Raw genomic sequence first — 23,161 nt, 5'->3', positions numbered from 1 at the left:
TTTATTGAATAGAATTCAAACTACAACTTTTTTCTTCCATGAACCTCTAATGCTTTTGATATTTGTATTTCTGCTATTGCCTTTTTAAAGGATGAAAATAAATGTATATGTGAAATTAATCATTAATATTCAGCTTAATTCCAATATTATACAGCAGAGTAGCTATTTGAGCATAATATATTTACAATTTATTGAAAGTGTAATATTAAGATACACTTTTCATGTATTCATTTAATATATATTTATTGAGTCCAGAAATATTTCAAGTGTTGGGGCCCTGGCAGGTGTGGCTCAGTGGACTGAGTGCTGGCCTGTGAACCAAAGGGTCACTGGTTTGATTCCTAGTCAGAGCATACTCCTGGATTGTGGGCCAGGTCTCCAGGATGGGGCATGGGAGAGGCAACCACACACTGCTTTTTCTCTCCCTCTCTTTCTCCCTCCCCCTCTCTAAAAATAAATAAAATATTTTAAAAAATATTTTACGGCAAACGATAATGAGTCATTGACTTCATGGATTTTGCCATCTGGTAGAGGTGAGAAAGTAGGGTTTCAAACATGTTCTACAAGGGCTGTGTGAGTAGGGAAATATCATGCACTCTGGGAACATGCAAGAGCTGCATTACTCCAGGCTTGGGGGCACTGAAGTCTTCCCTGAAAAAGTGATGTTTAAACTTGGAATATTAGGGATAAGTGGGAGTTGGCTTGGTAAAGATGTAGGTAAAGCTTCAGGAAGAAGAAACACCACACATAAAGATCCAGAAAAGAAAAGAGGGTTTGATAACACTGGGGCATCATTTGGGGTCTTTATGTGGGTGTGGGAGGATGTGATAAGATTTTTTAAAATCAAAAGATCATTGGACTAATCTATAGGTAGTGAGTACATTGAAGGAGTCAAGATGAAGACAGAAAGACCAGTTGAGTGGCTAACGTGGTAAATTAGCCAAGCCATGAGGGTGGTCCCGTCAGAAGAGTGAAAGTTACAAAGGACACAAATACATGGATTCTTGGTGTATTTAGTAGGTAGCGTGAATGACTTGGTACAGAGGAAGGGGGGTTAAGCATGGTTTTCATGTTTCCAGGTTGAGTGATAGATGAAATTAAGCTATTTGCAAAGACCAGAGAATGAGCAGGTTGGGGGGCAAGGAAAAAAAACATTGAGTTCTATTTTATTCTCAATTTCTATGGTCTGTAAGCATCTACATATTTTCGCTAAATATCCAACAAGTAGCCAATAAATAGTTAGCTGTATGCATCTCAAGTTCAGGAAAGACTGAAGAGGCAGAAGAAGCAAAGATATTTCATTATAAAAGAAATAAATACAATGGTGCTTTATTAAAAAGTTCATTTGTATGCTTTATGTACCTAATCTAAATCAGTCATTTTTCTCTATGAAAAATAAATACATGTTAATGCTTAGACTATTTTAACTGCACCTAAAGTACACAGTAAGGTGATGTTTAAGTGAAAAGTATTTTTATTACATGGTAAATATTTCATTATTTTATCTATGAACAAAAATAATATTTAATAAAAGGTAGTTTAATTTAAAACATGCCATTTCACTGTACTTTTTCAACCATTTGTATTATCTTTCTATATTTTTTTTAAAATAAAGATTCGGTTTATTTTAGTTTTCGGTTTTAGTATTTGGTTTAGTTTTACTTAACATAACACTATCCAAGAATGAACAATTATATGCATACAATTATTTAAAAGGTAAACACAGGCCCTGGCTGGTGTAGTTCAGTGGATTGAGCACGGGCCTGCAAACCACATGATTGTGGTTCGATTCCCAGTCAGGGCACATGCCTGGGTTGCAGGCCAGTTCCCAGCAGGGGACTCACGAGAAGCAACCGTACATTGATATTTCTCTCCTTCTCTCCTTCCCTTCCCCTCTAAAGATAAATAAATAAAATTTAAAAAAATAAAAATAAAAGGTAAACACAAATGGAAGGTTAAAAAAGTCAACCATGGGTAGGAATATATTTAGAGCATCCCTTTTTAGACCAAGCTATTTTTATTTTTATTTTTTAAATATTTTATTTCTTTTTAGAGAGAGGGGAAAGGAAGTAAAAAGAAGGGGAGAGAAACATCAATATGTGGTTGCCTCTCATGCACCCCTAATTGGGCATGTGCCCTAGACTGGGAATCGAATCAACGACCCTTTGGTTTGCAGGCCGGCACTCAATGCACTGAGCCACACCAGCTGGAGTGGATCTAGATATTTTTTAAAAGAAGCTTGAATTTATATCTACATCTATATCTATATCTATACCCATATCTATCTATAATATATATCTTTACAAAGAGGTACGAAATAAAACATGCAAAAATTGAAGTAGAGAGCTGTCATTTCAGGATTGCAATTCATAAAGAGTATTTGTATAAGTGCCAATTGATCAGAATTATTGTTATAATTCTATTAGCATATTAATGAGTTAAAATGTCTTAAGAGGAGCAATGTCCTCAAAGTATCAAATAATAGCAGTTGTATTGGGGGAAGCAAATGTAATTGTTTAAAAAACTATGGATTTTGGACTCTGTGACTCAACATTTTCTTCTTTGTCAAGTGCAGACATTAACACACAACACAAAGTAGTACAATAAAAATGAAATGATATAATCCTTGTGAAAACCTTGCTAGAGAATCTAGCACAAGCATCTAGAACGGAATCATTTTTGAAAGTAATTAATTAATTATTTTAATTGATTATACTATTATTACAGTTGTCCCAATTTTGCCCCCTTTGTCCCCCTCCACCCAGCAGCCCCCGCTCCCTCCATCAATCCCTGCTCATGTTCATGTCTATGGGTCACTAGTTTAAGTTCTTCGGCTACTCCATTTCTTACATAAATGAAAGAGAATCTTAGTAACTGAAAGGGTCTTGAAACGCATATTAAGGGATGGGAAATGGAAATTTAACAAAAAATAATTAAAAGCGGAGTTCGGAGAAAATTAAAACTGGCTCATACATTATACTCCACTTAGAGGAAACTTCTTAGAAATAGTTTCCCGAGTTTAGTGTGAATGTTAGATAAGAGTTAAGACAAGACTTCTGACTAGACATTGTACTTAGCTTTTCTCTGACCCATCTGGGTAGGTTTGTGAAGAAGAAAATAATTTGGATTCTATTTTAAAGCAAGGGGAGGGGAAGTATTACAGGTCTCTTGTAGCTCTGGGGAAAGCTGAAGTTGAGGACAGGCATTTGTGAATTCAGTACCAGTAACATGAGTACAAAGTGCACTGATTCAGGCAGCCCAGCAGAGGTAAGATTCAGTCCTCTTCTGAGAAAAGCCAGAGTATCAGCCACGTCATAAGGTTGGGCTGCATTTGCATTTGAACACCATTTTTAATTATGAGCATAAAATGTGTGTTAATAGTAGCTGATAGCTTATCAGGACAGAGTTTTAGATTATTAATCTTCTTGTTATACCACAGTATTGATTTACTGAGATCTTAATTAACACTTGTATATTAGAATCAGGGACAACTGTAATAGCATAAACAGTAAAATACAATAAAAAACTGTATATTTTAATGGGTACAATGCCACTTATATAAAGGATCCTTATCCTGTTTATAGATCAAGCATGTTTGGTGTCTTTTTTTTCTTGTTTTCTGATAAAGAGAAAACATTTTATAACTTTAAATTTTAAGAGAATCTGCTATTATATCATAAGAAAAGAAATAAAACTTTATTTGTGTCAAATATTCTAATTTTTTGTAGGAAAGGAAGTTTGGATAGTTGGCTAAGGAAGCTACGTTCTACAAGAATCCTTCAAGGATGCCTTGGCTGGTGTGGCTCAGTGAATTGAGTGTGGCTGCGAACCAAAGGGTCACCTGTTCAATGCCCAGTCAGGGCACATGCCTGGATTGTGGGCCAGGTCCCCAGTGGGGGCTATGTGAGAGGCAACCACACATTGATGTTTCTCTCCCTCTCCCTCCCTTCCCTTCTCTCTAAAAATAAATAAATAAAAACTTTTAAAAAGAAAAAATCCTGCAATGAAACACAGGGAAAACCTCCAGCTTGCCCTTGCTCCCACTTCCCACCAACCCAACGGTGAAAGGAAAAGATAAAATCTAACTTGCTTTGAAAACAGACGTCCTCAATCTCTAAAGCTCTTATTTTTTTTCACATTCAAATCTATGGCTGGATATTCTTTCCCTTTTCGTTAATTCTACCACTCCATTTAGTTTTACCTATAACAACCACTTTTCTGTATTATAGAATTTCACAGGTGCTATTTCAAAGTGTAAGAAATGTCCTGTTACTTTTATTGTCCCCATGGTTCCAACAATTCCCAAGGTATTTCCAGCTCAAAGAAACAGAAACTCACACTGCAGGTTTTTGCAGAAACGGTAAAATAGGAATGGCTGTTGTTAACCTCTGTGGAACCCAGTATGTCTGAGCTTCTCCTGCAAGGTTCAGCTGGGTTTTCCAATCCCACCAGGCCTTCTGACAACCCCCTTTGCTGACCAGATGTGTCTGCATCTTGACACTAACATGCAAAACTATAGCTTTCCTCCTTGAAGATCATCTATCATGACAATGCACTCTCATGTATATGAATAAATTGCATTAAGCACAACTGCTCTATATCCGGCTTTACAGGCAAAAAAATATGAAGCTTCTTGAAATGGAAGATTATAGCTGCGTAACAATATAGTCTACAAAAAGAGAAACTAGGCAAGATTTTGGAGGTTGCTGATTCAAAGATTTAAATTGTGAAAAATGCCTTTAATATAATTTTATTGATACTCTTTTCAACCCCAGAGACAAAATTTCCGAAAACTACTTGCTTGTTTGGTAAAGCACTCACTGACATTCTTGGATGTATAAGAATATGTATTCTGCAGGGATAAAAAGGTCTTAATTGGGCTGTCTCGATAAACAGTGCTCATTTGGGTACCTGCCTATTTACGGTCTACTTACCTTCACTTGCCCAACTGTGCAGACGTTAGCAGAGAAATAAAGAGACCTACAGAGTGCTTCAGTAATACTGGGCGACAATTTCAAAAGTAATTCGGTTAAGTTGCCTCGATCCGTAAGTACCTGTTTGAACACCCTTTGTAGGTTTTTTGTTCCATGAGCCTTGATGAGGACCATTCGATGACAAAATTATGGCACTGGTAATCAAAGCAAAACTACAGCTCTTTTTGTTAAATCATTCCAGGCAATTAAAAAAAAAAACACAATAAGCTATCTTTAGTACAGAACGCAGGCTAAAAATGAAAAGAATCAACATCTCAACTTTTGGTTGAGGATCAGCGCAAATAAATTCAAAAACAGAAAAGTGTGAGACAGCTATCAGTAGTTGGGTTTCTTTTGCTTTAACAGGATAATAGCTGTTTTCAGTATTTACTTAACCTTTGTCTCCTCCGTATTGTTTCCCGACTTACCTGCAGTTGGAGTGGGCCTAAGCCTGGTGTTGCTGCGGCAGCAGCTGCCATGGTAGTTGGGATCAGCTGAACAGGGTAAGGGTCACCTAAGTAAGAGAATAATAGAGGCGTCAGCACCTTTTATCTACTCTCCACCTGCAAATTAAACTCATGCATTCACTCTTTCCAAAAGCCTTCTTTTGTGTGCCTTGCTGAGGCCTAATGAAAAGCTCTATTGTGCAGCCTTTTACTAACACTCTTTTCACAATTCTGGCTGAGAGAGGAATGCGAATAAAAGGCACAAGCAATTAAGGCGGAAACCTCATCCTTTTTTCATGATGTATTTAGAAAAATGGGAGGAAAAAGTGCACATTGATCAGAGGGCTGCACTTTCTAACACACACACATACACACACCTGACAATCTTGATACGAGCATACCGACTCCTCGGCACATTTAAAATGGCATTGTAATAGGAACAGAGCAAACTTAATGCTATTTTAACAAATTAAACTCTAAAGGTTGAAGCCAGTAGCGTACTTTTTAAATGCTGTGATTCAAGTAACCACTTAATGTCTTGTGGACAAATTCATAATAAAGAAAACATTTAATGCACTTTATAAGTTACATAAAGTATTGGTACCTGTATTATTCTGGAAACAAATGTTTACAAAAACATAAAGAAAATAAAAAATAGATGGTTTCTTCCCAAAAGATTTCTATTGGTGCAGATAGCTAGAAATTAAATCTTAGCAATTTAAAATTAATCTTAAAGTTGTAATATATGTGACCTATAAATATATAGACACAGATATATACACATGCACACATAAGGAAGATTATAATGTACATTTTTGATGCAAAGAAAAAGTTTTTTCCACTCACTAACGAGATACAACAGACTTTTTGAATAGGGCCCAAAGATACGTACATTATTAGTGTTTGAAACATGATCAAAACAAATAATGGAAAATAATAACTATAAAAATTATATAGTATGTAAGACATATTTTAAAAACCTAATTTGTGAAAAACTTGTTAAATGTCAAATGTATAAAATATAACTGATAATAATTGTTAACATATTAATTCAAAAATATTTATTGAGTACCTGCTGTGTTGGTAAGCACTGTCTTGATACTAGATATATCACTTTAAATAAGACTAATACACATGGGCATATTTATTGGGAATTTAATAAAGCTGAATCTTTGGGATTCTGGAGAGGGCTCCAAGCAATATTCATAGGGCCATATATTTTAATACTTTTCAGCTTCCTTAATTTTCTTACTTTGTTGTAACTTCTTTTTATAAGTGAATATTCAAATTTCACTTACATATGTGTGTATATATTTTTCATATTTTTTAAAGGTTTTATTAATTTATCTTTTAGAGAGGAAGGGAAGGAGAGAAGGAGAAAAATATCAATGTATGGTTGCCTCTTGTGAGTCCCCTGCTGGGAACTGGCCTGCAACCCAGGCATGTGCCCTGACTGGGAATCGAACCGCGATTGTGTGGTTTCATATTTTTATTTTTAAAGAGGCCCTCAAGTTAAATGTTTCAGGCTTCAAAATACCAATATCTAAATCTATTTCTGCTGAGCTGGCTTTCCCAAATCTTAGAGTTTAATGGAAGAAAATAATAAAGATAATTTAAAAGAAAAAGTTAAAGACAAGTATAAAATATAATGACTGTCAAGATAAGGATGTATATAATACTATCAATTACATTGTGGGTACTCTAAGCCCAGTCCAAGAGGTCAAAGCCCTATAAGAAGAAGTCATATTTAAACTAAAATTTGAAGTAAGTGAAAGCTACTCAGGCAAATAAGGGAAGAAAGACCATTCCAAAAAGGGATACAATTGTCATGACTCAAAGTCAAATGGGAAGGTTTTATTAGGGTGCAGTGACTGAATTGCTGAAGTTCAGAGATAATGAATTGCAGAGATAAATGGGGCCAGAGAAGGACTCAGGGGCCAAATTATGTATGGTTTTACAAACAATTTTAAAGAATCTAAGCTTTATCCTATAGAATAAAAGAGACTACAAGCACGGAAAAAAGAGAGGTTGAGTAAAATCTTTTGGGCTAGCAGTAGGAAGCTGCAGAATTCTACATAATACGTAGTAATGGTCTGGACCAGGGTGATGATGTTGAGATGGAGAATGACAAGATCAAGTGATATTTAAGAGGCAAAAATGACAAAATCTAATGATTGTTTATAATGAGAGAAAGAGAAAACTCAAGGGTGACTTGCAAGGTTTTGACTTGAACAGCTGATTTTTCAGTGGTACTGTTTGTTGTTGGGTTTTCAAAGATGTATACGAAGCAAGAGTGCCAGTTTGGCTGGTTAGGGGAAAAGACAAGAGAGGGGAGGAGGAATAACCAGTTCAGGTTTGAATATTTAAGCTTGACATTACTATTAGGCATCCAAGTAGAGGTTTTCATTGAGGCACTTGATAAACATTAAATATGTCAGGATTTTAGGGGAGAAATCCATGTAGGAGGCCTACATTTGAAAGTGGTCAGCATATATCTGGAATTTTCAGCTATATAAACTTTCATGAGATCATTCTGGAGTTAATAAAAAAAAAAGAGTTCCAAGGATTGATTAAATTGTAGGATACATTACACTTTTAGTCAGGGATAGGTAACTAGCAAAAAAACTGAGAAGAAGTGTAAATTTGGTGTTCCAGAAGCCAAGTCAAGAAAGATATTCAGAAAGAGGACTCAATTTTTTCCAAAGGCTGAATTTACTAATGGGAATTTCAAGAAGGCACTATCAGTGGCGTGGAGGGCGAGAAAACCTCACTGGAGTGAGTGAGATCAATACAGGATGACTGAAATTAAGAAACTGGGGTGGGAAGTGCAGGTGCTGGTTTGCTGACAGACCATCACTGAAGAGCAGCACTTAGGAGTTTCTTAGAAATGTAGAATTTCAGACCGCACCCCAAATCTACTGAGGCAGGCAGCCTTTAGGATGGAACCTCCAAGGACTCCCACTTCCTGTAATGTCTCTTCATGTGACTCCCTCCTCTTGAACAGAAGACACAAGTGAGGGCAGCCTACTTTTGAGACTAGGTTGTACAAAGTCTCTGGCTCCTTCTTGCCTACCCTGCTGCATCCCTACCTTCTCTCTGTTGTGGAGCAAGCAGTTATGTTGTGAGTTGCCCAATAGCAAAGGACCGACGTCATTGGCCAACAACAAGCAAAGACGGAGGCCTACCAACAGCTAAAGGAGGGAGTTTGGAAGAAGACCCCTTCCCAAGGAAGCCTAAAGCTGACTACAGTCCAGGCCAACACCTTGACTGCAGGTATGCAAAAGACCCTGAGTCAGAGGGACCCGGCATGGCTATGTCCAAATAAATGTTTCTTGTTTTAAGCCACTAAGTTTTAAGATAATTTGATAAAGCAGCAAGCACATACCTTCTGAATTAGAATTTAAACTTTGACAAGAGCCCTACATGATGTGTATTCCTTTAAGAAGTGCTGAAATAAACAATTGCACTGTAGTGTTTTGCAGTCACTAGTGAAGGATATATGCTCAAGGAAACTTTCTTTAAAAGGTACATGTTAAAATTATAGCATGCTTGTACACCAGTGAGAAAGATCCAGTAAATATTCATATTTTCCCCATTGGGGAAAAACCAGTGATGAGGGAGAATGGTTGATGTTACATGGTCAGAACTTAGTTATTATTTGGTATTTTTAATATTTAATCTAGAAAACACTTATCATATTTTATCAAGTAAAGGGAATTTTAAATGTTTAAATGTTGAATTTGTATTTATGGAGAACTAAAATAACAAATGTTATAGTATGACTATTAGAATTGGCAGTTTAAATACTTAAAACAATGTAATTCATTTATATTCTTCATTTAATTAATATAATAAAATTAACCATAGCAAACATACAGAAGTGTTAGTGCTTCACAATGATAATTCATTTTATTGAATTTACTTTCCCTGTTGTGAATTAATCAATTAATAAGCACTTATCACATCTACCATGTGACCAGTAATTTGCTTGGCGGTATGGGAGAAAAAAACAACAAAACAAAACATAATAAAACTCGGTCTCTATAACACATCTATATTTTCTAATTAAGTGTTTATTTGAGTAGTACTTCCCATCAGTGAGCACAGAGGACTGAAGGAAAGCCTACTGTCTTCAGAGAACAAAGGCAAAAAATAAGACTGAGCTTGGCCTTTGAAAATGTACAGACACAAGGGAGGAGAGATGTTTTAGGCAGGCTGACATGTATCACAGTTTGACTATGACATGCTGAAGGAATGGAGCGAAGACGGGATTAATCGCTAGGTGGTAATACAGAGGGAAAAGAGAAGGGCAGCAGGGAGTTGAAAAGCTTCATACTTTTAAAAAAAATTTATTTATCTTTAGAGGGGAAGGGAAGGAGAGAGGGAGAGAAATATCAATGTGTGGTTGCCTCTGGTGTGTCCCCTGCCGGGAACTGGCCTACAACCCAGGCATGTGCCCTGACTAGGAACTGAACCGCGATCCTTTGGTTCACAGGCCCATGCTCAATCCGCTGAGCTACACCAGCCAGGACAGAAAACTTCAGACTTTTGACTTGAGGGTATTTAGATATGAAAAAGCAATGGCTATGAAATGAAGTTTTAACAAGTGTCATTAACAAAGTTAGGTAGTAGGAGGTCTTGAACATGACACTGGAACCCAGGGACAAAAACTTACTCATAAATTTGCATTGATAGTGAACACCTGCAGAGGTGTGTTGAGCACTTGCAAATTACTAGCATCCAATTGTCAATGAAAAATTGAGTATTATACATATATTTGGAGCCCATTTTAGTTAAAATATAGAGGCATATATTGGAAACTTATCTTTCTTCATTCCTTGATTTCATCAGTATGTACTAATACAATGAATATAATTTTGTCCTTTGGATATATATACACACACACACAGTACCCTTGAACAACACAGGTTTGAACTGCACAGGTACACTTATCTATGTATTTTTTCTGTAAACACCTTATTGTTTTTGACCTATGGTTGGGAGTCATCAGATGTACAGGGCTGACTGTATGCACTGATCTACACCATTTTACATAGTAAATTTGAGCATCAGCAGTTTGGTATCTATGACAAGTCCTGAAACACATCCCGTGTGGATACCAAGGTAAAATGAATTTTAGGGAAGTCAAAAGTAATATGCAACTTTTCAGTAGCAGGGAGGTCAGCAGACCTGACCCCTGCTTTGTTCACCATCAATGTGTGTGTGTGTATATGTACTTATATACATGTCATATTGAATGTGTGCATAAATTTATGTATGCACATATGAAACATTAAACATTTATACAAGCTAAGTAATTATATGTGTATGTATATACTATAGGCTGCCTTGTTTACCCTTCAAAAATTATATGCTTAAGTCCTAACACTCAGTATCTCAGAATGTGGCTATATTTGGGGATAGAGTTTTTAAAACATAATTAAGGTGAAGTGAGGCACCAATCCAATACGACTGCTTTCTTTATAAGAAGGGAGTAGGACAAAAACAACCCAGACAGAGGACAACCATGTGAAAACAAAGAGAAAGACCATTGTCTTAAAACAAGAAAAGAGGCCTCAGAATGGAATCTACCCAATTGACACCTTGATCTTGGACTTTCAGGCTCTAGAAATGTTAGAAAATAACTTTTGTGGTTTTTTAAGCCCACACAGTTTGTGACACTTGTTATGGCAGCCCCAGCAAACTAACACAAAATGTTTGCCATCAACAGCCACATATCAATGTATTGGGCTGGGCAAAAACTTGCGTTAGTTCTTTCTGTAGGATGGCTCTAGTCGTGCTTAGTTGTCTTTAACTTCATTTGATACAATTTTGTTAGATTGTATTGTGACAGCTGTCATGTCACTGTGCATTTCAAAAAAAATCAAAATTGGTGAATTTTTTGCAACCATTTTAATTTTGAAGATGGAAGAAGATACACAACAATTTCAGTATATTATGCTTTATTATTGCAAGAAAGGTAAAAATGCAACTGAAACTTTAAAAAAAGATTTGTGCAGTATATGGAGAAGGTGCTGTGACTGATAGAATGTGTCAAAAGTGGTTTGTGAAGTTTCCTGTCACTATTGATATTTTAGCCAAATAATTCTTTGCTGTGGGGCTGTCTTATGCATTGGAAGATGTTTAGCAGCACCCCTGGCCTCTACCCACTAGAAGCCAACAGCAGGAGGTAGCTAAAGGTTTTCAGGAGGTTTTCTGATATACTCAAAATATCCAAATCAATATAATTATTGGTGAAAATGAAACATGTATCTTTTATTTTACAGAAAAAACTAAGTGGACTTTTTGGCCAACCCAATATTTTATGTTTAAGTGAATTGGAGAAAACAAAAGACTGGCAGTGGGAATTAAAAAGTCTACTATGGCTATATTATATCTGTAATTGTATACAGTTCCCAAGATATAAATATATAATCACAGGCAAGATACTGGATTTCTAAAAGTTTGTGTCTAAGGCACCACAGAGAGCAACCATCTCCACCATACATACAAATGCACAAAACTGGAAGCATGTCTACCTTACAACCAAGTTCTCAATCCTAGAACACCCAGCTTCACTGAAATTTGCCTCAAGTCACTCAGTAAACATGAATACAACACCTGTGAAAATGGCCAACATATCCACTTCGGTCTTAATAAAATTCAAAATACATTGCATGCATGTGTCAGTGTTCTAAAGTGGACAACAATAATCTCTAAAACTTTAGAAACAAGGTCAAGGGTAGTTTTTAATGGCAAAAGAAAAATTCAGAAATTGTTGGGGAGAATCTTTTATTGACATAAATAATGTTGTCTATTTGTGGCATCCCTCAATTAACTGTACTAAAAAATATTACAACAGGTTTATTTTGTAAATACTGCATGAGGTACTTATTTTGTGAAAATTAGATAATGGAAAATTCTGACTTTTAAAGTTCAACCATGTGTAAGTTATTCAAATTGACTTTCAACTAGTTAAAAGTAATTTCTTTTACTCTTTCCTAGGTTTTAACCATTTGAACAGTTTTTCCCTAAGCCTTTCCAAAATTAATTTGCTTCTTATTTGAGAGCCAAGTATGGAAAATTCTAGCTCAAAACTAAAGGTTTTCAAAGAGTTGAAAATACATAGGTATATTAGTCAATTGTTTGCAGAATACTAGCTACTTTACAATAGATATCTATTGACACAAATGAAATAGCTCCTATTAAATAACTTGACCCCTTAGGAAGTATATTAATTGCATTAATATTAAATTAATAAATGTTTAGATAATAATTATCTCCAGAAACACTATGAGGGATTCATCTCTATGCTATGTAGCACAGAGTAAGAAAAACATTTTCCAACAAGTTTATTTAGGCTGAGGGTGACTGTCAAAAGCAATTATGTTCTTATCCTGGGTCAAAGACACACACACACACACACACACACACACACACACACACACACACACACTTTCATCCACTGAGCTAATATAAAAGCTCTGGGAGGTTTCTGGAATTATTTTAATTAGAATAAGGGGACTTGTTCTGTTATTAGCCTTACATAGTTTTTGGTTGCTTGTTTAGTTTTATTTTGGCTTCTCAACAAATACCAGATTACTTCTATAGGTGCTGAGAAGTATAAAAATTAAACCTATACACAGACATGCACAAAATCCCTGCCCTAAACCAATCTTGAATTAAGTGAGGGGGATAAACATACAAACCAATCAGAAGAGTGCAGAAGGTGTTCTAGACACCTCAAAAAATTACCTTGCCAAAGGTAATTCTTTCTGTATTCTTGCCAAAGAATGCTGATGATGTAAGTAAAGTGTCTCTTAAAAATGGCTAGTTCAGGACACATGGACAGTAACAAGCAGGGGTGGAGACAGGAGGGAGGTGGGGAGGGCTGGCTGGGTGGGCTGAGGTGGGGTGGGGGTACAGGGCAGAAAACTGTACTTGAACAGCAACTACATTTTTTTTAAATGGCTACTTCAACAGCAGATCATCTTCCTGGATCATTTTACTATCTATTTTCCACGTCTTTTAATTGCTGGAGAATCATGCAGTAAATCTCCACTGTTCAGTGCAACTGGGATGGCTCTTTTTTAACTCTCTTCACAGACTGGTACTTAAAACATCCCGCTCTTCCCCCTCTGACTTTCAAGTAGAGGAGGATCTGTAAAAGTCTAAGACAAAAGAAAGTGAAGTACACCATGGATGGGACTCTTGAAAGAAGTTGTGTTCTTTCATCTCCTGGACCAACAGAGGAATTAGTGGGGTCTTTCTGCTTGGAAGGAGCCCTCTGCTATTGATAGGAAATGCTAATCTGTGCAGGTAAAAGCAGGTAGGACACACACCTTGCAGCAAATTGTGTTATTTGGAAGGCAACGTTAAGTCACTGAAAGATTTTAAACAGGGAAGTGACATCGTCTTATTTCTGCTTTAGAAAGATCAATTTTGTGCAAGGGCTAGAATTGATTGGAAGAGGGAGAGACTGAAGACAGATGTGTTAAACACTATTTTAGCAAAGCTAGTGAGAAATGATAATGGCCCAACCTTATAAGGGAAAGAGAGGCGGTAACAGATTCAGGAGCAGACTTGATGATCAGTTTGATGGGGCAAAAAGAGATTCAAGGGGAAAAAACAGGGGGAAAAAACATAGGTTAGGCTATTCATGTAAAGAGGTATTAAACTGTTCAACTTCATTTTTGAATGATTGACTATTCTCCCACTGAGTTGTATTGTGAGCAACTAATATGTGTTCATGTTTAGCTCTTTGTTAAAACATTTTACATATATACATATCAATATACATGTATGCATCCATATAGACATGTAGATGTTTATATATGTGTGTATATAAACATCTCATCTAATCCTCACAGCTCAGTAAGGTAGACATTCTTATTCTACAAATTAAAAACAAAAATATCTTCAGGATTGCACAGTAAGTACTATAGTCATTACTAATTTAGTAAGAAATCATTATAGATTATTTTAGAGCAATATTAAAATATAATTTAATTTAAAAATATATAAAAATAGATGCAGTTATAGATATATTCATTTAATGTGCATTCACCAAACATGTATCAAACACTATGTGGAGGACACAAATGAATAATCGCTACAGTCCCTGTTTTCATGATATTTTCAGTTATACAAATGAGACATACAAATATGGAATGTGAAATGAATAAAGCCATGTGATTAGAATCAAATGAATAAGAAAGGCAGTAATGACCAAAGAAGGAAAAAAATTTGAGCTGAAATTATTGGGGAAAGTATCAGCAAAGAGGCTGGTCTCAAATTAAAAAGAAAGAAAGAAAGAAAGAAAGAAAGAAAGAAAGAAAGAAAGAAAGAAAGAAAGAAAGAAAAGAACTAGAAAAGACAAGAGCCCAAGAGCTGCAGTGACTGGTACCCACAGATACATAAATATTTGCTGAATGAATGCATGGGTGAGCCTAAAAGTAAAAATTAGAAAAATGAGCAAAATGTCTTAATGCACTAGCCTGCAGTTGTACCTTATTCATACAGTAGCTAACAGTGTTTAGAAGGTTGACTGAAGTCCACTGAGTACTTCAAAAATCAGTGGAAAAATTTATACATGTCACGTCTTTCAACATTATGCACAATTACCTCTGATCCTAAAAAGCAATGAAATATCTAGATTCTATAATCCCTCTAAGGACTTTCTTTGGTATTTAGTAAGAAACATTTATTTCCATTCATTTTTCTCATCTAAATTGCTAAAAATTAGTTTTGCAACACTTTAGTCTCAATACAAAAACTTTTCTTGGAAGTGCTTTATACATTTACTGATGATCTTGAAATTGCAAAATTTTAATGGACGCAGTTGTGCAGCAACTGATATTGCTAATGGTGCCCTACTTTTTAACTATTTGAGTTTTCTTATATCAGAACATGCCCTTCTGATTCTCTTTATACCTTGCTCATGGTGAATTTACTATTTCCACAATAGGGTATTCTAGAATCTTTTCTTTGCTCATTCTTTAAATATTGGTAGTCCTTGGGATTTATTAATTTTTTCTTTATTTTTTTTAAATTTATTTAATTATTTTTCAAGTACAGTTTTCTGTGTATTACTCCCATTCCATCCCACCCCCCCACACGCTTCCCCCCTCCCTCCCATTTCCACCCTTCTCAGTTGTTGTCCATGTGTCCTTTATATATATGTTCCTCTAAATCCCTCCCCTATTTCCCCTGAAATTCCCTCCCCTCTCTCCTCTGGTCACTGTCATCCTGTTCTCTATTTCAGAGTCTCTGGTTATATTTTGCTTGTTCATTTGTTTTGTTGTTTAAGGTTTTATCTTTAGTGTTGCACTTTTCTCACTCTCTTCACTTTATCTGAATGACCTTATCCAATCTTGTGGTCCAACTGCCATATACAAACTAACATACTCTGAATCAGTGTCCCCAAACTAGACCTTTCCCATTATTTTTTGGACAATCACTCCGTGTCTTCCCCAGATGTCCCATAGGACACTTTTTCTTCACATGTGCAGAAACATAATCCATCATTTTTCTCACAAATCCTCCTTCTACTGATGCTATTTCTATCTCTTTTGGTGACACCTGGTCACCTAGGCTACAAATATGATCAAATCCTTGATTTCTCCCTCCCTTTGACCTGCCATGGCCAATTGATCACAAACTATTTTTAAAAATAAATCCAAGGCTTTCATTTCTTACTACAAAAGAGTTTCCCAATCACTCTCTGTGGCTCCGGTCCTCTGCTAGAGAAATTAATTCTCCATTCGGCTTTCAACAGCACTCATTACAAACACACGATAAATATTCACTGGTTGAAATTAATAAATATTTATTGATCATAATATACTATGTGTTGAGGACTGAAAATTGCAAAAGTGAACCAGATAAGTAAGTCCTGTCATGGATGGATGGATGGATGGAAGAATGAACAAATGCCAGTATCATCCCACCTCTGGCTCTTAGCCTTTCAATGTTTTTTCAGTACCTCTAGCATTTAAAGTCTAAAAATATTTCCAAGTTGTCTCTTCTTATGTTCTTAAGCTACTTACTTGTAATTCCTTGCCTTATAATATACTCTCAAAACCAAACTCTATATAGGTCCATGTATAACCTGTTTCAAACTTTGCTTTCTGGACTTTATCCAAGCAGGGTTTTTTTTTTTTTTTTTTTTAGTTACCTGTAATGTTGTTTCTGTATTCTTCCGCCCCTAAAACTTCTTTAATTGCTTAGTTGCCTTTCATCCTTTGAGATTTGACTTAGACCCCCACTCCAATAAATCATCCCCCAAACTATCCACCAGTCTTAGATTTAAATTCTTTGCCTTTCCTCTGAGTGGTGTTTAGTGCTATGCATATATCTATCACGTTACATCTGTTTACACCCCATTCTTCCCAACTACAGTATGAGCATCCCGAAGGCAGGGATTTTATCCTACTCATCTTTAAATCCCCAGTTCCTAGCATAGGAATTGATAAAATGCAGAATTCAGTCAAATACACAATGCAGGCTGTTAAAGTGTTTGTTGACTAAATAAATGAAGAAATAGTTCAAAAATTAACAAATATCAAACACAAGAGACAACTCAGCCCATGTCAAAAGCTCAAGTTTTAGTAGAAGAAACAAAAAGGTATAATAATAATGAACAAATTAGTTTTTTTGTACAGGATTTATTTTGAACAATAATGGAGTTTTATGTTGGCTACCAATGACAAAAATGTAGAACAGAAAATGAAAGGGGAAAGAAAGGCCTAGAGTTTTGGGGATATGAGAAAATAAAAACCTGGAGGAAGTAGTTAAAGTATTTTCTATATTTTCTAAAATATAAAGTATTTTGTACATTGAAGACTTCTTTTATAATATTTCATAATTTATCTCTGTTGTAAGACTTGATTTTCAAAGTAATTCATATCCCATTGGATGTTAAAAATAAATAATGTGAATTTCCTAAATCTTAAAATGATTTGTGCTCATGAACAAAAATCCACTATCTCGATGGCACTGCAGCACCTGAGTATGGCCAAGGTGTCTGCTGGGCTGAGAGATGTTCTGTGTACAAACAGATGTTCTATAAAAACCAAGCCTTCATCACGCTGATTGTTCCAGATCACTTTAGACTTCCTGAAATCCAAGCAAATTGAACATGGCCTTCTTATAGTAATAAGCTCAGCTATATTTTTTTGTCATTTTAGGTGGTTAAATCAATAATTCCTCTAAATCAACTGTGGAACCAAGTTAAGAAGTTCAGAAAGATTGATACACTACACACAAGTAAAGGTGAAGGGGTTTCTAAGTGCATAAAATCTATAATACCTTTATAGATTTGCTAGAATAGTGGATGACTTTACTATTTAAAATTTTTATGATAAAGGTCAATACTTTTGCAGTAAACTCATAAGATAAGTAATTGATATAAATATTCCATATGGATTTTATTTGATAAGGTAAAATGAATAAATCATCTCTTGTCTGATTATATAGCTATTTTAAAAGATGATATTTTAGGTAGCTGTTAATTCCTAACTTGCCACAGGCTCACTTTTTTTTCAGTAAAATATTGTTTTAAATAAAAATATATTTGTCTTTTTAATGTAGTATAACAAATAAAAACTTTATCCTACTTAATTTAATAGTTACCTAGACAGCTAGTTTAGTAAAAGATTATAGATCCTTTATGAAACATCTCTCCAAATGGGAAGATATTTCTGTGCATAAAAGATGATAACATTCTTTCCTCACCTCTTTTCCCATAAATTGAATGAATTGTGATACCAGTGAAAATTCCTGGATGAATTATCTAAGGAATTTGAATATCCCTGAAAAGGTGACAAGGAATCAAAATGTCTTCTTTCCGTCTATATTCCAGCATTACTACTAAGGCATCACTTATGCCACTATATAATTCATTTTTAAGCCGCTCAAAGGGACACATTAGTTAGGGAACTGCTCCTTTGTCCAGATCTGTATTAGACTACTGCGCCTAATTTTGCCTCTGCGTCCTCCGAGGAAGTAAGTGTTGCGGAGAAAAGCAACCAGGGTGATCCAGGAATTAGAAAGTAGGGATTTGGAAGAGGGGCGTTTGTATGACCCAGTTAAGAGCGAATCAAATGCTATTTCTCTTTTATTTTCCACTTTTGGTATTAAGGGTTAGCAAGCATTTCATTATTTGACACTTTTTTTTGACATTTTTTTGACATTTTATAACCTTTCCACTTTTCTATCAGGGCTTTTTGATATACTTCCTTCCTGCTGCAGTGCAGTCAGAGTCTGTGATCTGCAGTGTGAGATCAGGAAGCTTCCTAATCCACGTAAAAATACGCCTTTGGATTATACGTTTGAGCTTTCTAGGCGAATGGTGAGTTTTAGACTTCCGAAAACTAACGAGTGTTAAGGAATTTCCCTTCTTCCTAAAAAATGAACCACAAGTAATTCAAATGTCTTGAATGGTCAGAAATATAGTGACCTAGAATAAACTCCCGAAATTCTTTTCACTATGTCACATTCAAAATTTTCAAAACCAGTTAATACATTTAATAAATAACTTTGACACATTATACTTACACAATAATTTAACATCTTTAGAAATGCAAGCACTCATCCTACCTAATTTTTATAATCTCCTGGGAAGTGAGTTGGGAAGACATTACTAAGGTCTGCAGCTACCATAAAGATTAAAAAGCTAAGACACAAAGAGAAAAATGACTTGCCCAAGAACATAAAATAATATGAGATGGGATTGTGACTACAAAGTCTTCTAATACCTTGTTTAATCTTTTTTTTCTGAAAGACTTTATTAAATCCAGACAATAGTTTCTATTATATCTTCTTGGTGCTTATTGGTAGCTTAACTCTGAGGGGTCAATTTTGAAAGTTTTAAAGCCTGCATTTACTATCTCAGCCTTAGAATTTATAGGCAATCTTTCAGTGAAAAGTGTTCAAAATGGAACAAAATGAAACAAATTAAAATAACATAAACTGGGAATGGACTGGTTACATGAAAAATTCATTTGGGGCAAAAATACGCACACAAAAATGCTTATTGTCACATTGTTTAAAACTCTCGATATTACAGACAAACCTAAGCATACGTTAGTGGGAAACGCAAATAAAATATGGAACATCCAGCTTAATAAAATATAATGCAGTGGGATTTAGGTCTAAAAGTATAAAAGATGAAAGGTGGCCATAATATAGTTTTTACTTGTGAGTAGAATATACTCTTTTTACCCTCACATACATTATATGTGGGAGTACGAATCATTATATGCAATGTATAGGTAACATAGGATGCATATTACAGTATGCAGATATGCTAACATCCTACCTATTACATATCTATATGTAAATATAAAAAGATGTATATATATATTTATACATAAATTTTTACATATTTATATCTACATCTAGTTCTGGAAAAATATGTAGCAAATTGTTAACAGTAATTTCCTCTTGGGAGTGGCATTATAGGTGTTTGTGAGCATAGGCAGACAACTTTAGTTTCTATTTTCTATACTTCTGCATTATTTGAGGTTTGTACAGTCAGCAGATGCTGTCTTTAATCTATTAGAAAACATGTGAAGGGTCAGTATGAGCTGACTATATATAATAGGTTTAAGAGAAGTTTAAACATGTTCTTTGAAAACAGAGCCAAAAGAAATTATTAGAGAAACCATACTGTTTACTTAGTATCTATAGTTCTCCTTGCCTCTGCTCTTTCTGCTGACTCCAGTGTGGAGAAGGTAGTGGGGGAAGACGCCTGGCAGGGAGCTGGGAGCCGTAATCTGTGCCTGGCAGTGTGGTAAAGAAAGGACGATCCTGGGACCTGATACCCTGGAGCTTCTAAATGAGCAATGAATGCTTGAAATATCATGTAAGTGAAAAAGATTTTTTATCATGTTTAACCTAGTATTATTTTGGCCTTTTACAGTAAGTAAATTTAACAGAGTATCTGATTTCACAGGACATTCCAAGAGCATGACTTATTCAGTCTTTGTGGATAATATATATCTATGGTAGCGTTAGAAGCAAAATGCTATCTTAGCCTGTTTTATTAAATATTATGTTGGCCAGAAAGTTCAGCTTTTTTCCATAAAATAAAACACACATTTTTTTCATTTTCTCCAATAACTTTGTTGATTTGGATATTTTGAGTATGTCAGCTTTCTCCTGTGTGGTATAATGTGGATTGTTCTCGATTAATGTCTCAATTTGATCACTATCAACTGGTCTACCCGACTGCAGAGCATCGTCCAATGAGACATCTCCATCAGGAAACTTCACAACCCACTTTTGACCGTTCTGTCAGTCCCAGCACCCTCCCCACACACTGCACTGATCTTTTTGTGTGTGTGTTTCAGTTGCATTCTTACTTTTCTTGAAATAATAAAACATGATATTATTAAATTAAAAAATGTTATTTTCTCCCATCTTCAATATTAAAATGGCTACACAAAAATTCAACAATTTTGATTTTATTAAGTGCACATTGAAATGATAGTTGTCACAATACAATCTAACAAAATTTTTTCTGTTTCCCTACTTTTTCTTTCAACCTTATAAATGAAGTTTGTCTTCTAGTGGAACTTTCAACCATGAAAGAGCACATTTACTGGAGAATACAGTGTCCGGTTATCATTAATAGTTACACTTATTCACATAAAATCATATACTGGTGTTCTGGGCTTACATTGCCGTTTGATGACCTTAGCATGTGCTGAGATATTTTCTCATGTTTTCTGCGGCAACAAAATTATGAAGTTAGAATTCTGAGTGTTAGGCTGGACTAGGTCAACTTCATATGGTGATACCATGTTTCGAGGCCTCTTGACTGAGAGCTCATAGTGTCATTCATTAGCTAAGCACTCTTTTCGTTTGATATTATTACATCATCAAGAATGACAATCATGCCAAAAAGAAAATACTGAGCTAAAGGGGCTCATGTTTAAATTGAATGGCATTCTCATGTTCCTAACTGTTAAAAACCAAATGATGTGGATTAAAATATTAATATAGTTACAGTCTAACACAATTTGAGGAATTCATCAAAAAAGGGCATTTACTTTTTGTTTGATTGTGTGTGTGTGGGGGGGGGCAGTGTGGGGGGGAGGGCTAGATCAAACCGTAGTCACTAACATAGCTCAGTCATCCCCTCACTGATATGCTTAAATTCATTATGTGTCTGTTTTATAAACAATAATGTGTAATATAAGCTCTTATTTTTTTACCATGTTATGATACTTGGTCACAATAAAAATATACATCTATGTCCTTTTCTCAGTGATAAAAAGGAGATAAAATTAAAATTATTAAATTACATCAAATTATTCTAAACTATTTTAGCAAAAAACATATTTTATTGAGAACTGGAGGGTGGCTGTTACTGTGTAATTCTGGAATAGCATATACAACATTGTACTTAGTTCTTTTTACTTTTTAATCATTTCATATTCTTAAGCCATCAATCTAACTTCCTTCAGGTGGGAATTTAAATGATTGTTCAGGTACCAAAGCAATTCTTTAAAAATATAAATATTTTTAGAGAGAACCAACTGATGGTTGCCAGAGGGGTGGAGGGTTGGGAGACTGGGTGAAAAGGTGAAGGGATTGAGCAGTGCACGTTGCTAGTTACAGAACAGTCGTGGGATGTAAAGTACAGGATAGGGAACATAGCTAATAACATTCTAATGACAGTGTGTGGTGCCGTATGGGTACTGGAAATATCGGGGAAAACACTGTGTTGTGCACCTGAAGCCAATACAAAATAATACCGAATGTAAACTGTGACTGAAAAAAAATCATAAAGAAATAAAAAACAAAAAATAAAATAAAGTAAAATATGAATTATTTACAAGGGAATCAAGTTCACCCAAAGTCTTTGATTTATAAGATATTTGGGAGGGGGAAAGAGATAAAAGGAAGAGCCAATCACAATAATTCTTGCACACACAAACACAGCAGCCTGAGATATGATTACAGCCTCTTCTCTCTGCTTATATAGCACGCGATCCTGACAACACATTTCCTGTTTTGTCAGTTTGATAAAGGCAGAACACGTCAATGGCTTTTAGCTTATAATTTGGTGATTGTTTTATCACTGACTGTCAATGACCTGTATGTCAGCTGACACAGTTAAATTAGAAATTAGCATGCAGTCTCCTAAAATGCCAGACATGAGGACCCTTTGCCCATGAGAGATATAATGGAAACCACATGACACCCCATTAAACAATAAAACATGTGACATTAACTAAAAACAGGAACACATCAACAAATATGCCTGAGGAAGTTTATGGTATTTAACTCCTAAACATTAATTTTATTGTGGTGTATGAGGAACTAATTAACTGAGAGTTTCCTCTTTTATTGGAAGTGGAAACACTGTTCAGAAAACTGATGAAGAGTAAATACAACATATTTTAAGTTTATTAAGCTTGGCTCATCGACTTCTATTTATTTAAGCTAATCTCATAAGGCAATTTAATATTTCAATCAGTAACTCTATATGGCTATTTTATTTAGCAGATTTCTGAAAAATTAATCAATGCATTAAAATGCAGAAGGGGTATATGAATACATTTCTAGTTTCATATTGCCAAAACAATGACTAAATACATTTTTTAAATCATATGATCTTTTCCAACGTGAACTCTGATAGACAAGTGGAAAATGGCAATAGAAAAACATTTAAGACTCATGATTATAATGAAAATAGTTAAGGTTAAGGTTATATCTATAAGAGATAAATAT

At 35.1% G+C, this 23,161-nt stretch overlaps 1 protein-coding gene across 8 annotated transcripts in view; it reads right to left on the bottom strand.

Moving 5' to 3' along the window:
- Positions 1-23,161, bottom strand: part of SOX5 (SRY-box transcription factor 5) — a 929,721-nt gene that overhangs the window by 96,542 nt on the left and 810,018 nt on the right. For all 8 annotated transcript variants that reach the window (XM_037033875.1, XM_037033877.1, XM_037033876.1 and 5 more), the window contains one exon: positions 5,402-5,487. In XM_037033875.1, the coding sequence (XP_036889770.1) occupies positions 5,402-5,487 (86 nt within the window). The remainder of the gene's footprint in view (positions 1-5,401; positions 5,488-23,161) is intronic.

Source organism: Sturnira hondurensis, unplaced genomic scaffold, assembly GCF_014824575.4.
Source record: "Sturnira hondurensis isolate 20B ecotype Veracruz unplaced genomic scaffold, ASM1482457v3 Scaffold0021795, whole genome shotgun sequence".
NCBI lineage: Eukaryota > Metazoa > Chordata > Mammalia > Chiroptera > Phyllostomidae > Sturnira > Sturnira hondurensis.
Note: the sequence above shows the minus strand (reverse complement) of the source record. Positions and strands in the feature narration are given on the sequence as shown.